Source organism: Anastrepha obliqua, chromosome 4 (assembly GCF_027943255.1).
Source record: "Anastrepha obliqua isolate idAnaObli1 chromosome 4, idAnaObli1_1.0, whole genome shotgun sequence".
NCBI classification, from domain to species: Eukaryota; Metazoa; Arthropoda; class Insecta; order Diptera; family Tephritidae; genus Anastrepha; species Anastrepha obliqua.
The window spans coordinates 54,214,006-54,238,888 of record NC_072895.1 but is presented as its reverse complement, the minus strand read 5'-3'; the positions used below and the strand labels follow the sequence as shown (position 1 = coordinate 54,238,888).

Genomic DNA, 24,883 nt, shown 5'->3' with positions numbered 1-24,883 from the left:
AAATTTGATAGCGAAAAAGACGTGTTCTTTTTAGGTCGCACATAACGTGAAATATGTAGAGGCGATTGATAAAAAAAAAAATAAAATCGAAAGAAAATACAAATTTTGAATTCATACCGATGAGCCTGAAACTAAACAGACCTTTCTATATGGGACTAATGAAATCCAACACAATTTCTTCATTCTCTGAGCCATTCGAAGCAAATGATCGAAGCTTTCAATCAGAAAAACTGGTGTGTCAACGCTACCATTAGAGTAGAGCGTAGAACAATCAATTTTAAATAACAGAATCATTCTAAAAATTTTAAGGTGTTCGAGGAAAACCGATCATCAAAACTAGGTACGTCATCATCAACACGCCATGACACATACTCGTATTTAACTCTGCGTGGAGCGTAGCCCAAAAATATTAGAAATATACCTTAATATAATTTCGAAAGATCAACAAACGTTTAGATTTCAAAATAGTAACAACACTTTTATCCTATATTACCTATCAATGATGTAACTACTACATTTATTTCATTCCCAAATATTTCCACAATTGCCCACAGTGCGATTGTAGTAACCTACCCACAGCATCAGCTTTTTTTCAGTCAACTATTATCTCAAATCAAAAATCAATTAGGAACAATTGAGTTGTTGGTTTTTTCGTCTTTTGATTATCTTGTTTTTTAAATACATTTTGGCATGTCGATGTTTTATCGTTGGGGTGGGGGCGGGCATTTACTTTTACTTAAAGCATTTACATGCCTTACTCAGCAGTTTCAACCTCACGCAGTCACCGTTACCGCCTTATAAATATAATGTACATAATAATAGTCTTGATTGCTATTATGCTTTGATTGACATCTTCACGAAGAGTTTATCTACACTTGGTGTACAATTTTGAGACACACACGCGCTATCGTATACTCGCGCATTTCATGTCAATTTTGCAGGCCAGAATTTCAATTTCAACGTACGAGGGCGTATGAGTGCTCCGCCATGTACTTTAAGTACGCCATAACTCGAGCTTCGGGTATTTTGTAAGTGCGTTGATTAGTACGATAGGCATAGTATATATGTATGCACTTAGCATATCGGCAGTTAGTTGTGGGTTCCATTTCAACTTTTTGGTTATGGGTTATACAGCTCTAGCACACGTTTGTACATTTATACAAACCGTTTGCAAATCGACGATCGAAGTGGCGCTACGTGCATTAGTAAGCAGATTCAAGTTCAAGGTATTTTTTTCGCTGATTCGCTGTTCATATTTGAATATAATACGAAAAGTTATGGAAATCTCACTAAGAAAATTTTAGGAATTACTGAGCATAGCTCAGTTGGTAATGGGAGAAATAAGAAAAAAGTCTAAATGCGGGATGTTTTTCAAAAATGGCAAAAAAATTCTCCCCAAAAATTTTGAACAACCAAACAAACTTATTTTCCAAAACAATATTTTTTATCCTAAAAAATTACAAAACAAAAAATTGTTTAAATAGTAAAAAGAATAGAAGATATTGCACTTTAAAAGTACATAACAAAATTTTAAGCACTGAATAAATTTCAAATTATTAATTTTTTTTCTCAAAATTTTTTCAGTTTATTTCTTATTTTACCCAAGCTTACAAATAAACCAAATTTCTGAAATATTTATAACTACGGAAAGAAACCAAGTTAGGCCCAAATCCGTCTGGGTCGTAAGTGCTGTTATTACGTAATATATATAAACTGCCTCGTGCGTGTGTTTGTAGTAGGCGTCATGATTGTTGTCAATAAGCAAATTAAATAGTATAATTATGTTTTCTTAACATTATCTACAAAAAAGGAATGACAGTTTTTAATTAGAGTGATTTCTTGAGCAAGATTTGATGATTGATGTTGTTTTTCCACAAACATGTAAATAAAATAATTAATACTCATTTCATTTCAACTCGATAGAGATAGCCACATGCAGAACCAAATAAGTTTAATACTTTTAAAGTAATCTTAAAAGACAAATCAAAATTTTCGTTTATACTTCACTGGAAAAATAAAAAATCATAACCTGTCTTGAATTTTACACTTTTTTGTTTACTCGTAATATTTCTTAGGAGAATTATCGCTTACGATAAAATGGGTAGTAAATGGGTTGGTGCGTGCCTACTATTCGGAAGTATGCCGATTCGTATCTCCGTGCATAAAACAGCAAATGGATAGAAAAAGTTTTTTCTTATATCGCTCGCCCCTCGGCAGGCACTGGCAAACCTCGAAGTGTATTTCTGTTATGAAAAAAGCTGACCATAAAAATCCAACTGCCGTTCGGAGTCGACTTCAAACTGTAGGCCCCACCCTTCGTGGAACAACATCAAGACGCACGCCACAAATAGGAGGAGGAGTTCGGCCAAACATAACAGAAGTGTACGCGCCAATTATTTACATATATATTTATCGCAGGTGCTAGATTATTAATTTTCGTCTGTCTAATTTTTTCAAAAGAGCCCATTCTGATAAATAGCTATTCCATGCCCAGTGATCTAAGTATTTGGTACACGGTCTTATATTTTTCTGAAAATTGATTTGTTTTTAGACTATATGTAGTATAATTCTTAGTAATAAGAAACAAACTGAAAAAATGTTGAAAAAAATTTTAATTTTGAGATTTATTCAATGTTCAAAAACTTGGAATAAAATTTTTCTAAGTGAAATATTTTCAGTTCTACTTAATAATTTTATAATTCTTTTATTTTTATTTATATTAAAAACAAAAAGTGAAAAAAGTAAAAAAAAATTTTATTATCAACAATTTGAGGGCATCGTTTTCTCTCGCAGAGTAACGAGGATTGGCCGCCATCGTGCGATTAGACCCCGTTAGACTTTTCTTGTAAATTTAGCCTGATCTAAACAGCACTGCCATTTAAAATCGGAACTCTTGAAGCCCTGCTATCGTGCCAACTTGTGCGGACTTTTAAGAAATGTCATATTCCATACGTAACGGTATAAATGAATAATTCAAAAATAAAGGGGAAAATAAAAAAATGTTAACATTTCATACATAATCTTTTTCAATAAATGTCAATCTATTGGGAGTATCTGTACAAAGGAAATAGTTTAAATGAGCTCAGTAGAATATCACTGGATTTTATGTCAAACATGCATTAATACATATCTTAATTTTTCTTGTTAATTATACGCATTTTTTAATTAGTTCTTCGTATTATTATAGCAAGCGAAGTGTACAATAAATAAATTTTATTTTACACCAACGAAACATATTTGGACAAAATAATATCTGTTATTAGCAACTGTTGATTTCCCGAGTTTTTTTGTACAAGGTGGCGCAAAATTAATCACCCTATCCGGAAATGTACATACAAATTTTGCCAATGGGGTTGTACGGTGGTAATATTCGACACTTGTGAACTAAACAGCTGCAGTATACAAACAGACAAGCAATGGAGTGGATGAAGAAGGTCTAATAAAGATTTCCATCGCTCAAAAACTTTGTTTTGTATCCAATAAAAAAAGAATTCAAAAATAAAATTGAATGATCAATTTTGCGCCACCTTATACAATACTTGTTATTTAGACGCAAGCTTGCAGAATTTTACGTTCATTTTTCTGGTTTATAAATAAGATTAATTCATTGCCTCAGTAAATATGTGAATTGCTAAAAATTGTATTTCTTTATTTACGTTTTGACATAAAGTATTATTATATGTATCTATAATTGGCGCGTACACCCTTTTTTGTGGGTATTTGGCCGAGTTCTTCCTCCTATTTGTGGTGTGTTGTTCTGCAAATGGGTCCCTACAGTTTCAAGCCGACTCCGAAATGCATATATTTTTTTTAATCGAACCTACATTCTCTCTTGATTTCGAATGATAGTCACGCACCAACCCATTCGGCTACGGTGGCCGCCTTATTATTAGTACATACATTTTTAACAATAAATTTTAATAAAATCAAAAACCTCTGAATTTCATCCCGAAAATTTGAGCACAACAAAATTAAATCCCTACAAATTTGAGTTATGTTCTCTAAAGTTATCTTTGATCTGTTGTAAAGATTCTCTGAACGCGCAAATGAAAAGTCCACTTCATTAGTTGATTGCGCCAGAAAATGTTGCCTACAACAGAAAATGTCTCACCTCCCTCAGAAAATCATTTTCACCAAAACATTAATTCCAACTCACATTTTCTGCAATGAAGTACATCACAGCTCAGAAGTTAATAATTAAAGTAATTAATCAAACTAGTGAATTATAAAAAATACAGAAGAATCGCAATTAATTTTCTGAACTGTTAATAGAAGTACACAATTTTTATTTTAAAGCAAGAGTGGCAGCAACAGCGAATAAAGAAATCACTGTCGAGCGCACTTATCACACTGCATGATGCACTGACTTCCTTGCATTTCACATACAGAGGAGCATACGTACACACGCACACACATTACTTACATATACTTTGTACCCATGTATTGCATATTTCTGTTTACAAGCTTACGCCCCACTACACTCACCAGCAGGAATGTTGGTAACGCAGCTTGTCACCGGTGTTCGACGGGTGGTCGGCGCAGCAGCAGCCGTTCATTACCACTAAAATGACTTAAACGTTCGACGGCCTGCAGGCAAAATTTCATGCAACTTATATGTGTACATAGGTACTTACTCCTATGAGTACGTCTACTCGTATGCATCACTAAGCGTAACTGTTCTCAAACTTCCGCTGCAACAGGGACGGCAGACATACATAAATGTTAAGTTGTACGAATGTACTTACATATATAAGTACCATATGTATATGAGAACCTACTGTACATATATTATGTATGTATGTGGTGTATGTTAGCAGTGCAGGAAGGAATACATCCATGTAGACACAAGTACACTTGCCGTATGCATCCACGTATGTATAAGTACATGCATCTATACAGGGTGGCTATCAACATACATATAACTTCCACTGGAAGCTAAGTAAAGGCCATCAATTTTGAGATTTGCAGTTGAATCATTTGTTATGAAGGAATATAAATGCAGTCATGAAGAGGTCTCACTTATACAGAAAAATACATAAAATGGATGCAGGGTACGAGTGTGCAAATCACTATTTCCTTTTTCTTTTTATGACATTACAAATGTCTGGTGTATTAGGTACTTTTTATTTCCGATTATGGGAGTCACACATGTTCTAAAGGTTTTTATATTGAAGAAAATGTTCAACACCGTGTGAAAAAAAAATTCTCAAATATCTGTACGATTTTTGAGTCGCTTAAAACTTACACTTTATTGCGCTAACATTAAATGTGCCATGACACTGCGTACCCAGAAGTTTCTAATTTCGGATTAAAATTTGTCTAAGTATTCGGATTAAAAATTTAAAATTTTGACGATAATTTTTAAAATTTTTGTGAATTTGACTCCTACAAAGTTTGTAACTTTGATGTATGCGGTTTTTGTAAGGTTATGTTAAACTGGTTGAATTGTGGTCACGCATAGACCGGTTCGGTCTATAGCGATATCCCATGTAGTACATTAGTTTTGTTTTTTGAAGTAGTTCACCCGCATGGTGCCTGTTTCTATTGCGAATTTATGGAAACATATCCAACTTACTGCTGAAATATTTTCCAATCCATCAAAATGTGGTGCCTTCAGATATCGGTCAGACCATAAGTTCGATTTTTGCATACACAATATTATTCGCGGAATATAACAGAACTATTTATATTTCCTTTGATATATTTTGCATTCGACAAGTGATTTTAATCGCGGATAGAAGCACGTGTTGTAAAAAAATAAAATGGAATCTTCGAACGCGTATAAGAGGCATATTTTGCATTTTTTTTATAAAAGTGTAAAAATGCAAAAACTGCTGCTGAAGAAATAAACACTGTTCACGGAGAGGATACTGTGAGTGTAAGGACTGCGCAAAAGTGGTTTTCAAAATTCCGAAGTGGTAACTGCGACGTGGAGAATGCCCCGCGCGCTGGTCGTCTGGTCGTCCTGAAGTCTTTAACTCCGACGCCTTGCTCGAACTCGTGGAAGCTGAGGCAAATTTGACAGTCGATATGATAGCTCATCGCATGGAATAGTTCACAGGCACCTGGTTCAGTTGGGAAAGGTTTCAAAGCTGGGAAAATGGGTTTCACATAAACTTTCCGTCACCAACCTTCAGCAGAGAGTGAATGTGTGTGCTCAGCTGCTGCAACGGCTTGAAAATTTAAGTTTTTTGAACCGTAGCGTTACTGGTGATGAAAAATGGGTGAAACCCCATAACCGACCCCTAGAGATGATGGCCTTCACCCCAAAAAGATTCTCATGTCTATTTGGTGGCATATGGCCGATTGTTTATTATGAACTTCTGGAACCAAACCAGACGATAACTGCCGATTATTATTCCCATCAGCTATCAAATCTGAATGAGGCTCTTAAAAAATCAACCGTCTTTAGTGAATAGACGCAAAGTTTTGTTTCACCACGACAACGCAAGACCTGATACCTGATATAATTCACTGTCAACCTTTCCACTGCCTCCCTGCTCTGAAGAACGGTCTTGGACGTTATACTAAACGATCTAAATGCTTTAATGGCTACCTGTCTATCTATGTAACAGTTAAATTCGGAATTGGTCCCAGTTGTATTAAACGCTTTGGTCTGCTGCCACTCCAACCACGAAAACCTGAGCCTGGAATACACTGAAGTGATCTGGAAATTCATACGACTTTCTTAAGTCTAACTCTGGATAGTATATCCCAGCGCCTGCTCTGCTAGTCATTGAAGAACCCTCCCTGTAAAAGTTAAGTGCATTGCGTTAGAGCTAAAGCTCATCCATTTTTTTCGATAGTAATGAACCTTTTTCCCCCTTGTAAAATCTGGAGCCATGTAGTCTGTATTGACTATAATGTTTCGGTTTATTGAGCTGTGTTCAGGACCTTATTTGTTATACAATAAGCGAAAAAAATGCAGCATGAAAAATATTTCGGATATTATAAAAAGGTGAAGGTACTTCATTATGTCAACACAAGTGTATATCCATGAAGAAAACTAGGAAAAGCTAGTTCTACAATATCTACTTATTTATATAGAGTACGCATATATCTTCGTTTTATGAGAAATAGAATTAGCAGTCGAATTTCAAGATACGTTTTCAGAAGATTATTAGTATTTTAACCATTTATGATTAAACAGTTTACTTCGAAACAGCTTTCAGTCAATGGGAAGCGTTGATAGAAAATGGAAGTACAAGTTGGTATTTTTGAATAACTTTTTTACTAAATCAAAAAAAGTGAGTGATAAAATCTTTTTTTTTTTTTGCTTGTCTGTTTGTATACTCCAACTGTCTAGTTCACCAATTCTATTATGATTGGTGTACGATGCTATTTGCAAAAATAATAAATCTTCCGATAGGGTGATTAATTTTGAGGCTTCTGTTTTTGACTTGTTGTGGTTGGACTAAATCTATTTTGTAGGTTTGTAGATGCCTATCTTATGCCATCTTGATAAGCGAGCGACCGAATATCGATTTTTAAGACCGAACCGGACTGAATCGAACATTTAAAAAATACAGTATTTTTATTAAAACACAAAATCAAGAAAAGGTACATGAGTTTCAATCCCATTAGTTTTTGCTTGTAAAAATAACAAACAAAAATCCTACACTCATGCATACTCGTATTTGGATAATTTTATATTGTAATGAATGAATAAATGAATTTCATTTCATTTGTGTCCTCTACTCAGCGCAATACCTCATCAAAGCCCAGTTGCCTCAACAAAGCTAGGATGGAACTAGTTTGGGCTTAGCGTAAATGTCTTTCTTTGACCGAACCATTCCGAAATGTAATGTAAAAAATTTAACGTTATGTAAAGAGCTAGGCATTTTTATCTTGCGAATGGCTCCGTCTATCAGTATATATATTAGTACGATCGAGGTGACCTGAAGTACTGAACACAATCGATGGATGAACAAATACACATTTTAAAGCGATTTTTTCGACGGAAAATGTGGGATTTGATGCCAGTATTCACAATTTCTTGGCAGCAGTTCTCCATTTATTTTGATTATTTTATTTTATTTCTAATTCAAGTCAAGAAGAGATTGGCAAACTCAAAGACCATGGAGAAGAGGCGAAATAAATTTTTACACGTATGGATTTAAGCTAGAAAATAAAGTAGTCTATGGAGTTTTTTCAAAAGAATTAGGACTAGAAGTATCTGTTCGACTTACGAACTACTGTAGCGGCTACTATGCTGAATTCTTAGCCATAAGGGCGGTAACTGTGTACCGTAACACACTCGCCGTAACAAAAACTACGATAAATATCTGCTCGGATAACCAGGCGGCCATCAAGTCAATGAAAGCCGTTATACTAATATCAAAGGTTGCTCAGGAATGACTGGTAATTTGAAATATAGAGATATTGAAGGAAATTACAAGGCCAATGAGCTAACCAGAGAGGGCATTTATCTTCCAATGCTTAAAAAGCAATGCAGAAGCAATATTGGAATTCCTATGGTAACTTGTAAATTGAGGTTAAAAAACAATATTCTCCAAGAGGTCAATAGGTCATGGAGAGCAGAAAATACTGGTGCTATAACCACGAATATATAAGAATTGCTAAACCTCTCAAGGGAGAACATCTCGAAGATCGTGGCTTGTGTCACTGGTCGATGGCACTTTTCTAGACTAGGAGTATGTTCTCATGAATACCGCAGAAGTTGTAGAGACGAGGAAGAGGAAGAAACAGTACAACACTTCCTTTTTAATTGTCCAACCTTAGCTATAAGTAGAGCAAAGTTGTTAGGAAAATACTCTTTTGATTCTTTAAGCTTCATAAGAGCGTCTGAATGGTTCCATGATTAATAAATACTAAGGTTCCCGTGTTACACAGTGGTACCACAAGGGACTTATGTACATGGTCTTAGTGCGTTGGCTATTCTAAACAGACTGCCACAAAAACGTAAGCTAACCTATACATCTCCAATTGGCCATTTTTGAGCTAGTAAAATTCACTACACACTACAACTAACTAGTACAATTCTAACCACTATAGAACTAATATAACTTTAACAATTACCATTTTATGAACTAGAACGTTTGCTGAGCATTTTTTTTAACTAAAGAATATTTGTTTCCAAAAATTATTTCATTTTACTGAAAAGACTTCATTTGCAATAAAAAAATCGAAAATGCGCTTTAAAGCTTTGAATCTACCATGCAATGCAAGTGAAACTAAAAAAACACATTTTCTTCTAACTAATAGGACACAGTTAAGCGATACCGCTATGAATTATTTTCTGTATAATACAAAAGAAGAGCTGGCGGTCATTCTGGCATATATTATCTATGTAAAAAAACAAGCGATATGTTATTCCACATATGGACAACAACATAAATAAATTCCCGCTCGGTTGTAAATGATGTAATTTGCCAGCAAATGTTATTGCAGCCACAAACTTTGTCAACTTCCAAAGTCGTTTATTCAAATCAAAAGCAGAGAAAGATAAACATACATACATACATACTCACAATAAACGAGTGCATATGATATGCAAATAGAAGAAACAAATGAATACTTAGTTGGAGTTACAAAGCGTAAAGTGTCATGTATCACACGTTGCATGCCACCAAACAACTTGCCACATCGTAAACGAACAGAATTATATTATATTAAATTCTTTTTAGAAAAGTTTTTATATATGTGTGTACTTATGTATATATATTTACATATGTATGTATATAAATAGATGGTATATGTTCAAGTAATATATATACAATTCTTTATGTATGCATATGCATGAATGCACTCATCCACAGAACGACTCGTCGTATTGAATGTCAATACAAATGCGACGACATGCGAATCCTTCAGGCTGATGGAGCGCTCTTGCATCTTTACAGTACTGCTGTTTGCCATGATTCTAGCATGTATGCATGTGTGTGTATCATTGTTGTTGCTATGTACATATTTATATGTCTACCCAGCCACAGGGGATTTGAATGCGACAAGCGAGTCAGTGTCAATAACATCTAAGTGAGACTTAAGTGCGCAAATGACTTGAAGATCAGCCAGGGGACAAGAAAAAATTACGAGTTTAGCATTTTAGTAGAAGAAGCTTTAAAAAGACATTTGAATGGTAGAGTTTATACGCATATTCAAGAAGAAACTTTCAGGTCACATACTTTAATATTTAATTAAATTATTGAGGTGAGTATGGGTTGAGAAGCTTATACACTCTAGGTTACGTACGTGTCACGGTGTCGTCGACAAACAAATATTTCAGCAGTTGCCACTTTCTTTTACTATTTTTATTATTATTATTCGCGCCAAACGCCTACCGCAATCGAACACACTTGTTCCTTGTGTATTGACCGTTAGTTGGAAGGTTGAAGTTTCATTCCCAAATGTTATGTTTAAGTGCCTAAATTCTCGCTAAATGGTTGGCAAAATATTGACCTTCAGCTGCCACCGACAAAACAACAGTTTAACGCACCACTAATTATCGAACTTAGTGCTCCAAAGACTAATTGCCCTGTCTACATAATACTGATTAATCACTATAAACAAACGCTAATAGTTATGAAAGATAGTTATGAATCTCAGTCATTTTACGAAGGTTTAAAGTTTTAAATTTTGTCAGATGTGCGAATAGTTATGGAAAATATCTTGCATAAAAGCAGTTCAAGTTCAATTTCTGTTCACAAACGTCTATAGTAGAATTTAACGAAGAATTTTGTTGTAGTATATTTTGACCTTTTCCCCCTACCCACGTTTATCGAAACAGGTGTAATGAAAATTCATTAAAAAAGGCAGTTAGAGGGCTAAATTGTTCCACAGAAATTTTAATTGGACAATCTTACTGGGGGTCACTGAAGATAAAAAACTCGTACAGGTTAAAGTGAATGCGCAAGAAAACTTTTTCCAAGTTAATGCTTACACATTTGGTATACATATATACCATACATACATATGCAACCACATACGAGAACAATTATGGGTAGAATCGATTTGTACAGAACGCAATTTTTTTTCAATATCGCAGAAATTGGCATAAAATTAAATTTGAAGTCATTTTAAAATATCATACGAGGTATGTTAAAAAATAAAGTGAATTTTCAAATATCGTGGGCTACGTACATTCGATTATTATTTTTTTATGTTAGTACACTCGTCTGGAAGATATGTTCACTGTGAGAGGCATAAATAAGACAATCGTTTTGCATGTTCGTCGATTTTCTGCTATCGAAAAAAATGGATCAAAAGCGTTGCATCAAATTTTGTGTACGAAATGGAATTGAGTGCTCAAAAACACTTGAAATTTTGACAGTGGCATACGGTGAGAGTACTCTGAGTCAAAAAAATGTTTACAAGTGGTACACGCTTTTCACAGAAGGTCGAGAAGATGTGAATGACGACTATCGATCTGGACGCCCCAGCACATGAACAACAGATGAAAATGTTGAGAAAGTGAAGAAAATTGTTATGGGGCATCGTTGAATCACAATTAGAGAAGTTGCTGAGGAGGTCGGCGTATAGGTTGGCTTATGCCATGCAATCTTTTCGGAAATTTTGGGCATGAAGTTCGTTCCAAAATTGCTGAATTTTGACCGAAAACAACGTCACATGAGCATCGCTCAGGAATTGTTGAATGACGTCAACGGTGATTCAGATTTGCTTAAAAGGGTCATAACTGGTGACGAATCATAGATATATGGTTATAACAATGAAACCAAAATAATCATAGAAAGTCGAATGTGCGTAACCCATGAAATTTGAAACCTTCGCCTTATTTTTTGAACACACCTCGTTTACACATATATACATATATTTGTGACGCACAAGACGCACTTCCACCACAAATGGGAGGAGTTGTTAGGCCAAACACCTAATATTGAATGTAGGCGCCAATTATATATATATATATTAGGGCGGGTCGATTTAAAAATCGCTCATTGCTCTGTGAAAATCGTATTCTAGGGATCAAAATAAGAAACTTTGCCGAAGGAACCATACCTCTAAAACGAATTCTGATGTCCCCCAATTTGGGTTGAACGAAAAATCCCACTTTGACCCATTTAGAGTGCTCCAATCGAGTCCAAATGTATGACCGACCCCCACTAACTTTGGACGGCCGATCCACCCAAGCCAGTGGCACACCCCCTGGAACTCCCCTGGGGGGTTCCCCATACAATCATTTCAAAATATAACCATTTTTGGCCTTTACATGAGAAAAGAAACTAAAAAGTTCGACCCAAATTGGGGGACATCAGAATTCGTTTTAGAGGTATGGTTCCTTCGGCAAAGTTTCTTATTTTGATCCCTAGAATATGGTTTTCACAGAGCAATGGGCGATTTTTTTGCCTCCCCACAAAAGACACTAAAAGTTCGATTATTTTGCCTCCCCACAAATCGACCCGGCCTAATATATAGGTATTTATAAAACCCCCTCTATTTGTAGAACACAAGACGCACTTACAAATGGATGGAACAACAGTTTTAAGCCAACTCTGAACGGAGTTTTTGGTGAAATACACTCTGACGTTTGCCATTGCCTACCGAGGAGCAACCGTTATTAGAATCCGAATGGTAGTTATCCACCAACATATTCAAGTACGGGACCGACAAAAAATTTGAATGTACTAGTACTGTTTTCGGCAATTCATAATTACCAGAATTTTTCGGTGTAGAGCAGGCCCGTGCGCAGACCCTCAAATTTTAGGGGGGGTTCCAACTTTTGTTGCAGTCTGATATAACTTCGCTTGTGTTTGTAAATTTATGACACAGTACACGCTTAAGTCACAGTTTTGGATATGATGAATCATTGATTGGTAATAAGAATAAATAATAATCATAATCATAATCATAATAATATGTTTTATAATAACTCATCAATGTTCCCAGGCTTTATTCGTATATAATTTGTTTTCTCTGTACATCTAATCGATCTATGTCATTAGCTATTATCAGATTTTATATAAGTAACGGAAGTCAAGGATATAAAAATTCAACCCTGCAAACCCCCCCGTGCGCACGGGCCTGGTGTAGAGTAATATTTTCGTAAAATCATCGGTTATTGGTCGACTCAAGTGACATGTAATGCCATTTTTCATACACAATTCTTCAATGTGCCGTCACAAAAACTGGTTAGCGTATATTTGTACCCTAGCGTTGTTTTGGGATTCACTTTTGAAGAAAAAGCGATCAATAACGTATTATCCTGAAGCTAAAGCTAAACAGTTTTCACTTTTTTTCAACTACACCATGAGTTTTTAAGTCCCAGATCTGTAGGTGAAAAGATGGTTTTCGCCCATATTGTGAGCGCAATTAATAATAATTGATCTATATGAATTATTTAAATGTCGTTTTCTATGCATAATACATGGAAAGCTTTGATTAATTTTGCGGACCCTCATCTTATTGAATTTGGTTTTTTATCAAGTGACAACACTACTCTAAAATATATTTAAAATAATGATTTTTCATATCCTTTTCGCTAGTAATATTTCAGCTATCTTCGTTATTAAATTTAACCAAAAACCTGTTTGAATGTGGCAACCATCTCCAAAAATATTCGTTAAAATAGGCTTTTTTAAATTTTTTTCAATTCATATTTTTGTTATTTATTTTTAGATATTTAATTTATTGGCTTTAGCTTTTTAACAGGTAGCAACCCTTTCCAAAAATATATTCTTAATTAAGTTTTTTGAAACCTCTTTCCTTTTACACCCACAGCGACTTTTTTTTATTAATTTTATTACTTTTACAGGAAATTAATTTTCAAACAAGTGGCAATATTTTCGAAATTAATATAACACTGTAATATTTGATTGATTTGATATTAATTTAATTTAATTTAAGTTTACTTTATCACAAAGTGGCAACTATTTTAAAAAAGTAACCTATTTTACAATCCAGGCCATAAACTATCTGTATACAAAATTTTATGCAAATTCGTTCAGTCGGTTTCGCGTAATTGACTCACAAACACTAACATACAAACTTTACCATTTATATAGTAGTATTATATTTATATTAGTAGTATTATGTTAATTTAATATATTATTATCTTACCTCCTTAATTTTTAGCTGTGCGATGTTTCTCTGGAAGTGGGTGGCGAAACTATACAGGCCCATAAAGTGGTGCTTGCCTCAGTGTCGCCATATTTCTATGCAATGTTTAATGGTGAGTTACAAACACTGATCAAATATTTATTTTAATTTATTAATAAATTCAAAACAATGTTATTATTATTCCTACTTTCAACTCCCCAACTCTTATACATTTCCCAAACATTAACTTTTTGCTCCCCATTTACCAGATGATATGCTGGAGCGCAACCAAGGCGCGGTACGTTTGCATGATGTCGATGTTACGGCGCTGCGTCAACTCATCGATTACACCTACACAGGTGAGATCACCATAACCGAGGACAATGTGCAGATGTTGCTACCCGCCTCCAGTTTGTTACAAATTCACTCAGTACGCGAGGCTTGTTGCAAATTCTTGCTACGACAGTTGCATCCATCCAACTGTTTGGGCATACGAAGTTTTGCTGGTAAGTATAACTGTGCTAGTGTGGTAAAGTGGGATATCTACTTATATTATATATTAACGTTTTCGGGTTAAATGAAACTTTTTATCGCTAGAAGAAAAAGTTTCGAGTTAAAATTGTGGCATGACAATGCTTTTTGTATATTCTTGCTTGTTAAATATTTACTTGTAAAAAACAGAAATTGTATTCGCACTTTCCTATTAGTTGAGTTGATGGGTTGAGATTAATCAAAAAAATGTTATTTGATTTTAGTAATGAAAAATTGGATATGCCCCATAATTCCATTATTAAAGGTTTGTTCGCTTGTGGCATTAAAATTCTGACACTCCCGTACAAAAGGTCGCATTTAAGAAGGGCGAAGAAAATAGAAAACTTAAATACCTTCGCCAATATGACGGTATTATGTTACCTAAGCATTATGACCTTTATGAAAGTCTTTCATGGAAGAATCGGACTCATCATAAATTTAGTTCACTAAAAACTGCCATGTAAAGGAGCGCACATTCGGTGTCGGATTTGTTGTGGGAGAGAGACTTCGTCGCCAAGTACTGTCGTTCACTCCGGTGGACGAGCGTCTCGCAACAATCCGCATCAAAGCCCGTTTTTTCAACATATCGCTAATTTGCGCCCACGCCCCGACGGAAGAGAAGGACGATGCGATCAAAGATTCCTTCTATGAGCGCCTGGAACGTTCCTATGAGCGCTGCCCCCGCCACGACATAAAAGTCGTGCTTGGCGACTTCAACGCCAGGGTGGGCAAGGAGGGAATTTTTGGTCCCACAGTCGGAAAATTCAGCCTGCACAACGAAACATCCGGTAACGGACAGAGGCTGATCGACTTCGCCGGGGCCCGAAACATGGTAGTCTGCAGCACCAGATTCCAGCATAAAAAGATACACCAAGCTACCTGGCTGTCTCCTGATCGAAAAACGCGAAACCAGATCGATCATGTTGTGATAGATGGAAGACACGCTTCTAGTGTATTAGATGTACGCACGATCCGAGGACCCAACATCGACTCGGATCATTACCTTGTTGCAGCCAAGCTGCGCACCCGCCTCTGTGCAGCAAAAAGCGTACATCTACCTACGCAAAGAATGTTCGACATCGAAAAGCTGCAATCACAACAGACAGCCAGAAGATTCGCCACTCGACTCTCACTCCTGCTCTCCGAAAGCACTGCCCAACAAATCGGCATGCCCGAGCAATGGAGCCACATTTCTCGTTCCCTACGTACCGCCGCCGAAGAAGAAATCGGATTCCGGCGAGCCCGAAAAAACAATTGGTACGACGAGGAATGTCATGCTGCCGCAGAAAGAAAAGATGCCGCTTATAGAGCCACGCTGCGATCGGGCGCAACGCGAGCCATGTGGGATCGCTACAGAGAGCTGAAAAAGGAAGAGAGACGTATTATCCGAAAGAAGAAACGAGAGGCCGAAATACGTGAGTGCGAAGAGCTTGAGATGCTGGCCAACAGGAACAACGCCCGAAAATTCTACCAGAAAGTTCGGCGGCTTACAGAAGGTTTCAAGACCGGGGCGTTTTCCTGTAAGAACAAAGACGGCGAACTGGTGACTGACGTACAGAGCAATCTTAAATTATGGAGGGAACACTTCTCGAACCTGTTAAACAGTGACAGCTGCGCATGTCACAGAGAAAGTGAAGATACCGATACCCCAATCGTTGACGACGGAATTGTCGTTCCGCTACCCGATCATGACGAGGTGAGAATAGCGATAACGCGGCTAAAGAACAACAAAGCCGCGGGCGCCGACGGACTGCCGGCTGAGCTATTCAAACATGGCGGCGAGGAGCTGGTAAGGTGCATGCATCAGCTCCTATGCATAATATGGTCGGATGAAAGCATGCCTGCCGATTGGAATTTAAGTGTGCTCTGCCCAATCCATAAGAAGGGTGATCCTGCAATTTGTGCCAATTACCGCGGGATTAGTCTTCTAAATATCGCCTATAAGGTTCTAGCGAGCGTATTGTGTGAAAGGCTGAAGCCCACCGTCAACCAACTGATTGGACCTTATCAGTGTGGCTTCAGACCTGGAAAGTCCACCATCGACCAAATATTCTCAATACGCCAAATCTTGGAAAAGACCCATGAAAGGAGAATCGACACACATCATCTTTTCGTCGACTTCAAAGCTGCATTCGACAGTACGGAAAGGAGTTACCTGTATGCCGCTATGTCTGAATTTGGTATCCCCGCAAAACTAATACGGCTATGTAAGATGACGTTGCTCAACACCAGCAGCGCCGTCAGAATTGGGAAGGACCTCTCCGAGCCGTTTGATACCAAACGAGGTTTCAGACAGGGTGACTCGCTGTCGTGTGACTTCTTTAATCTGATGTTGGAGAGCATTGTACGAGCCGCAGAACTTAATCGCTCAGGCACAATATTTTATAAGAGCGTACAATTGTTGGCGTATGCCGATGATATTGACATCATTGGCCTTAACAACCGCGCTGTTAGTTCTGCCTTCTCCAAACTGGATAAAGAGGCAAAGCGAATGGGTCTGGTGGTGAACGAGGACAAAACGAAGTACCTCCTGTCTTCAAACAAACAGTCGGCGCACTCGCGTATCGGAACCCACGTCACTGTAGACAGCTATAATTTCGAGGTTGTAAAGGACTTCGTCTATTTAGGAACCAGCATTAACACCGATAACAATGTCAGCCTTGAAATCCAACGTAGAATCTCTCTTGCCAACAAGTGCTACTTTGGACTAAGTAGGCAACTGAGCAGTAAAGTCCTCTCTCGACGAACAAAACTAACACTCTACAAGACTCTCATCATGCCCGTCCTAACGTATGGCGCAGAAGCTTGGACGATGACAACATCCGATGAAGCGACGCTTGGAGTGTTCGAGAGAAAGATTCTGCGTAAGATTTTTGGACCTTTGCACGTTGGCAACGGCGAATATCGCAGACGATGGAACGATGAGCTGTATGAGCTTTACGACGACATAGACATAGCGCAGCGAATAAAGATCCAGCGGCTACGTTGGCTGGGTCATGTCGTCCGAATGGATACAAACGCTCCGGCTTTGAAAGTATTCGATGCGGTACCAGCTGGTGGTAGCAGAGGAAGAGGGCGGCCTCCTCTGCGTTGGAAAGATCAGGTGGAGAAGGACTTGGCTTCACTTGGTGTGTCCAACTGGCGCCGGTTAGCACGAGAAAGAAACGACTGGCGCGCTTTGTTAAACTCGGCCAAAATCGCGTAAGCGGTTATAGCGCCAATTAAGAAGAAGAGAAAAACAAGCTGTGAACATACCCACGCCTTACTTGACTATGCTTTGCAGACGTAAGTTTGGAGTTTTGATCCCTAGTCGCGATTATTCTTACATTCCTAACTAGTTAACAAACACCAGGCACGAAACACCAAATGATAGAAAATATTTTTTCCATTTAAAAAATGGGAGTCCGCAGCTATGGGGACGGTAAATGGTCACCATAGGCACCTTCGAATATCCACTGAACACAGTAACGAGCACTTTCTCTGTTACTGTCCGTCTTCTCTTATACTTATCATTGGACCGGATAAATCACATTCTCTTTCTCTCCATAAACTGCTAAGATTCATCAAAAAATCTGGGAAATTTGCAGAGGAGCATTGATTTCGCACCGGACCAATATTTACTTATCTTTTAAATTCTCTGTCTAGGCCTTAATGGTTTGTCTGAGTGCTTAGAAAAATGTCAGCTTTCTACAACTCCATTTCATGACAATTAATAATGTCAACAAAAAGTGCAGTTCCGTAAAATATACGAGAATGAAACCAGCCTCGCAACACAGAGCAAAGTTAGTGTCATCGGGTCGCAGCTTACATAAATACATAGAATTAGAGGAGATTGGTGAGACAGGGCTCGCAGTCTACCCATCATATCAAACTTTTTTGGATTTTCCCACAAAAACAAAAAAAAAAACACCAGTCTAACGGTTAGACGCGATAGAAGTGAAACCTTCCGTAAAACAAACTGAGAGAGAATAAGACGAAAGCAGCATTAGGAGCAAGATAATTATAGGTTCATTATAATATTGCTATAAAGTTCATATTTTATTTTCTTCATTTTATTATTATTCATCCTCAATGTTTTCAATTTCAACAAATGATACGAGTGGCTTATGATAGCTAAAATATGATACAAATGCTTTGGTTTCGATGTTGTCAACATGTCTTTGAAATACCGCGTCAATGGTTGTTTTTGATCGTGTTGTCGATTCAGTGCGATTGTTACACATTTTTAAATTGAATGTTGTATTGAGAACGTCAATTAAAGGAACCGCTGTGTCCAATGCAAAATTTACGTTAAAATCGCCACTTAAAATCATTGAAACTTTATTGTAATCTTTTCTAAGTATCCGCGATACTTCTGGTGTATACTTTATTAAATTTTCGTGAATGAATTCCGTGATGCTATTTATTGATTTTTTTTTTCTGTCGATATTCACGACACTTTTCTGCATTATTTTTCGGCATAATTGCGGTAAATATTTAAAAATGAAAATATTTACGAACATAAAAATACACACGCGGTTGCTATTATGAGCGTCCCCAGCAAAACCTGCGTGACCGAAACTCTAACACAATTACACATATGCACTCGTATTTGTTTGAAAATCGACTTTCTTTTTGGTTCTCCGTCACCTTTGGAAAATGTGTAAACAGTAAGCAAACTTTATTCAAATATTTTCCCTCATTTTTGCATCAGTAAAATTAAACAAACGCCGTAGCCGAATGGGTTGGTGCGTGACTACTATTCAGAATTCACAGAGAGAACGTCAGTTCGAATCTCGGTGAAAACACCAAAATTAAGGAAAACTATTTTTCTAATAGCGCTCACCCCTCAGCAGGCAATGGCAAAACACCGAGTGTATTTCTGCCATGAAAAAAAGCTCCTCATAAACATATCATAAAATAAAATAAAATAACTGTATAAAAAAAATTTTTTTCTTGTGATTCGAACCAAGGATTTTGGATCGGAAGCTCACATTGCTAGCCGCTCGGCTATCGCGCCATGCTGTCGGCGCTGGCCTAAAAGTTATTTAATTCGTCGCTACGTGTATATGTAATATTCGTAGCCAAGAGTGTCGCTTTTTTCGTTTCACTTTTTCTCAAATCACTCCCAACGATTCTAAAGAAGTTTTCACTTCAAAAATGGGCCATTGCTGGGTCGAGGAAAATTGAGACATCTCTGAAGAAAGTTGCGCCACAATATAGGACGTCGGCATCATAGCTAAGCAAATCGAAGTTAGTCGTTGTTTTTTTCGGACCAAAAGAGATGTCAATGATGTTGTTGCGGTGTTGCAGTGTTGATGAATTGTCTAAAGCAAGTTAGGTGTCGCTTATATTATTGAATCGCTTCAAAACTATTATATATTTGCCATGAAACTGGAGCACTATTCCCGTGATGCTCGAATTTCTGTTAATTGAAAAGAGATTCAACGCGGATTCTGCATACTCTGAACACAAGGCGATTGGATTGCTGAGGTGTACAAAAATTCACGGTTTTGTGCATATAGGTACCGTAATTCTTAGTCAGATTATGTTGCTTCCTCAGGGAAATCTTTTCTCTAGGAGGCACTCGAAAACACTTTCTGATATTGGCCTCAGCGTCTGAATGCAGAATGAATTTTTGTCATGCCATTCGGGCAACCATTGTTATTGCTGCAACTTGGTCGCAAAAAACTTTGGAACCCTTTCGAGTCGAACATAAAAATAATGTAGCATGAACATGGGTAGTAAGTAGCTAGGTGACATACTATGGAAAATATAATGTTTATATGGCGGCCGCCATAGCCGTAGTGGTTGGTGCGTGATTACCATTCGGAAGTGCACGAGTTCAAATCTCCGGGCATGAAGTCCTTTCCATATTGTACCTATATGCAAATATAATGTGGCTTCTAAGCGAGACGGGAAGATAATACATTTTCAGGCCGTAGAGTTTTTATATTCTACTGCAAATTCAGAATAATAATTTTTATAGGTTTTGTCGAATATAGAAAGCACAAGAATATTTTTAATTTTCTAACTCAACTCGTCGTCCAATAAGAGGTGTTATTTTGATATTCAAAGAAAAATGCTATTTTTAAATATAAATGATCGGATGTTTAATTCATTATAAAGAGGAAGGTAAGCCGTTAATAGTGGATAACAACATCAGGCAAATGACCAGCATGACCACGCTTATAGGACAATATCCTTTTCATGAAATTTTCCATAACCGAATTGCAAAGTGGCTGCCCTATGTCCTCGATAGCCTCACGAATTCCCTCTTTGAGGTCTTGAATCGACCCTGGGCTGTTGGCGTAGACCTTCTCTTTCACGTGGCCCCTAAGAAAAAAGTCACAAGGTGTTAATTCACAAGATCTCCATGGCCAATTGTGATCACCTCTTCGAGAGATAACACGGTCCGGAAACTTTTCCCGTAAAAGAACAATGGTTTCGTTGCTTGTGTGGCACGTAGCGCCGTCTTGTTGAAAATAAACGTTGTCCAGATTAATACCATCCAATTCCGGCCATAAAAAATCGTTAATAATCTCTCGATAGCGCAATCCTATTCAAAATAACACCTATTATTGGAAAACCCTCTATTTGTATTGAAAAGGAACTGGGACTGGTACTGGAAAAAACATGTCCGCCATAACACACGGACAGACTTTCCTGTAAGAATATTTCCGATATTTCCTTCATTCCCTACTTTCTTTCCCATTTTCTTCTAAGATCTCTTTTTTTCCAGATGCTCATTCCTGCAAGGAACTACACACACGTTCGCATAAATATGCGCTGCAAAATTTCCAGCAAGTCGTCGGAACCGAAGAGTTTTTACTTCTGCCTTTTGATGAGGTAAAGAGTTGATTAAAATGCTCATTAATTATAAAATCCTTTTTCTATCTTTCCTCCCGTTTGAATTTTCGCACAGGTCAAAGATCTGATATCGAATAATCAATTGAATATTTGCTCGGAAGAGAAAGTGTTTATTGCTGTGCTCAATTGGATTAAACACGATTTGGCCGAACGTCAGTGCCACATTGCAGAACTGATGAGCCACGTACGCTTGCCATTGGTAGGACGTGACTTCCTAATGACCTGCGTCGAGACAGAGACACTCATAAGAGAGGATTCCCAATGCAAAGAACTCCTGCTCGAAGCCATGAAATATCATTTACTGCCAGAACAGCGCAGCTTGATGAGCAGCCAACGCACACAAGAGCGCCGGCCGGAGGGCATGAAATCGTATGTGTTTGCTGTGGGTGGCGGCAGTCTTTTTGCCATACACAACGAATGCGAAGTGTACAATCCGCGCACCAATGCTTGGACACCCATTGCACCAATGTTATGGCGCCGTTCACGCTCTGGCGTAACGGCACTACACAAACAGCTCTATGTCGTCGGCGGTTATGATGGCGTAAGCGATCTGAGCACAGCCGAATTCTATAATCCATTGAATAATAAGTGGACTAATATTACGCCAATGGGTACCAAACGTTCATGCCTAGGTATTTGCGCGTACGATGGACTGCTGTACGTTTGTGGTGGCTATGATGGGGCCTCATGCCTTAGCAGCATGGAGCGTTATGATCCGCTGACAGCCATCTGGAGCTCGTGTCCAGCAATGAACACGCGTCGACGTTACTGCCGCTTAGCTGTATTGGACAATTGCATTTACTCGTTAGGGGGGTTCGATTCGACCAACTATCAGTCGAGTGTGGAACGTTTCGACCCACGTGTGGGACGTTGGTTCCCCGTACAGAGCATGACAGCGCGACGCAGTAGCTGCGGTGTGGCCTCCTGCGATGGCTTCTTATACTGCATCGGTGGTAATGATGGCACGATGTGCATGTCCAGCGGAGAACGATTCAATTTAAGAAGGAACGCGTGGGAACCGATCGCAGCGATGCATTCAAGAAGGTGAGTGCGATTTGTAAGAAATAGTAATAATGTGTATTAAATAGGTTCTTCACAGATCTACGCATGAAGTCGTTGAGGTGGATGGTGCACTGTACGCCCTCGGTGGCAATGATGGCTCATCCTCGCTCAATTCAGTAGAACGTTATGATACGCGCCTAAACAAATGGACAGTAGTCAATTCGATGGTAGCACGTCGCAGCTCAGTAGGGGCAGCAGTGCTAGAATGCTTCCACCTCGAACGCGGACTGGTACAAACAACGAACTTATGACCTTTGTCGACCATAGCAGAAACTTTCGCAGCGGCTGCAGTGGCAGCCGTTGTAGTTGGAAATGGTAATAGCAGCAGCGGAACGATGACGAGTGGCAATGGGAATGGCGGTAACAACAACACCGCCACGACATCATTGAATAGTGTTACATCAACGTTAACCAACAACCTTATCGTGCCGGGGCGCGCTGTAAGTGGGCGTAGCATGTTGGGTGCAGCCGAGGTGAGTGGAAGCATTGGCAGCCTGATGAGTAGTAGTACGAGTGCGCTCAGCACATCGGCGCCAACGACGACATCAACTTTGCGACGACTGCGCGAACGCGAAAGGGAGAGAGAAAGAGAGCGAGATAGTAGCAGTGCGGAAAATCGAGTAAACAGTATTGCGACGGGTGCTGGAGGAATCGGTGGCATAGCAGCGCCCGGAGCAGGAGTCACAGGCATCAATAGCAATGGCGGCTGCGGATCGGGGAAACCGCCCTCAACGGCCTGATGTTTGCGTTTCAAATGAAGGGGAAGGGAGATATAAAAAGGAAGAGAAAAAAAAAATGATTGAAGAAAGGAAATGACGGTGAGTGAGAGGCTAGAAGAATATGAAGAATAAGAGAAAGATGTTAAAGCAGAGTGAGAAGGAGTTGTAGAAGAGAGCAGCATAGCAGTATTTCTAGTCAAAAGGCAAGGTACGCATGTAAATTTGTATGGTTTTAGAGAATGTATTGGATGTATGGAGAATAGAATGCGCAACGTAAAGGAAGTGGAACGAACTCTCTTTAAAAAAATTAAATTAATTCATGATTAGGTTATAGAGTGTGTTGATGACATTTTCTACAGACATTTTTAATTACGAAACAAATATTTTTTACAAACGTTCATACATACATACATAAATACACAATTATAATCACACATAAGCGTGCATTAACTAATCCTATACATACATACATAAACATTTATGAATAAATAATTAATAAAAAATATTATTACATAAGCGCTAAAATACTGAAATATTAAATACAAATTTAACACTTTACTGCCCTTTAGCTAGTTTTATAAAATAAATTTTGGAAATATTTCAAAATGAGTAAGGGTATTTAGGGAACGTGTTGCATACGATTTTGCATTTAGTAAAAACAAAATGGAACAAAAAAATTAATAAATAAATAAATCAATTTTTTGAAGCGCAGCAAACGGAGACGAATAGCAAAAAGTCTAAAAATATGAATTGTGAAGTTTATATATTTTTAAATTTTTTGCTTTAATAATAAATAAATTATGAAATGAAATCGTATGTATTTGCATACGTTAGGGCGCCTGACCAAAAAGAAATGCGGTTCACCAAAAAGAAATGCGTGTTTTACACCAAAATTATAAGATCTATTATATTCTAATAATCGCGGTTCCTTTTTTCTGACACAAACTGTAAATTTTAATATTTTTCTAAAATATTTTGGCGGAAGTATAAGTTTTATAATTCCAATGGAAAAACAGTACCCATCTTTTCTTTTGTTTGGTGAAGTGTAATGCATCCTAATGTACTTACATACTTACGTAAACATACATAAGTACATATATTTACATACATATGTATGTATAAACAAATACGAAATGAATTAAATCATTATATCCAATAAGGCTTACTCTGCATCAAATTAAGTATATTTGAAAATATTGACGATGACAACTCCTATCCACCTAACCACAAACTACGATTTACCTAATAAGTGTACTAAAAATAAGCAAAATAATAAGACAAAACAAAATATGTTCAATATGTGTTCGCAAATTAAAATATTTCAATTTTACAATACAAGTACTGAAATAATGTTTCGACTATACATACAAATATATTTAAGACAACAACAAATACATATATGTACATATGAACAACTAAGATATTTATTTATATGTGTGTCTAAAGGCCACGATTTGTGGAGCCCATTTGGCGCTCTGTGGCGCAACAAACCGAATTCTTATGCAATTACTAACAATTCAAATACATACAAACATTACAATTATGGAACAAAATTTGTGTGTTTTAATGAAAAGCTGAATAAAAGGTAAGAACCAAGTGGGAGCGAAGGTTCCGATTAATTATTAAATATAAGCTCATTCAAATGGCTGCTAAGACTAGAGCCGCAACAACTCATTCACTCAACTTAATTTATTAAGGGTCTACTCTAC

General features: G+C 37.6%; 1 protein-coding gene across 1 annotated transcript in view; it reads left to right on the top strand.

Moving 5' to 3' along the window:
* Positions 1–24,018, top strand: part of LOC129245562 (kelch-like protein 17) — a 95,571-nt gene extending 71,553 nt beyond the window's left edge. Inside the window, 5 exon segments of the mRNA XM_054883789.1 lie at positions 14,050–14,146; positions 14,283–14,519; positions 21,266–21,372; positions 21,449–22,437; positions 22,493–24,018. Of these exon segments, the coding sequence (XP_054739764.1) occupies positions 14,050–14,146; positions 14,283–14,519; positions 21,266–21,372; positions 21,449–22,437; positions 22,493–23,195 (2,133 nt within the window). The 3' untranslated portion in view covers positions 23,196–24,018.
* Positions 24,019–24,883: the final 865 nt, after the last annotated feature.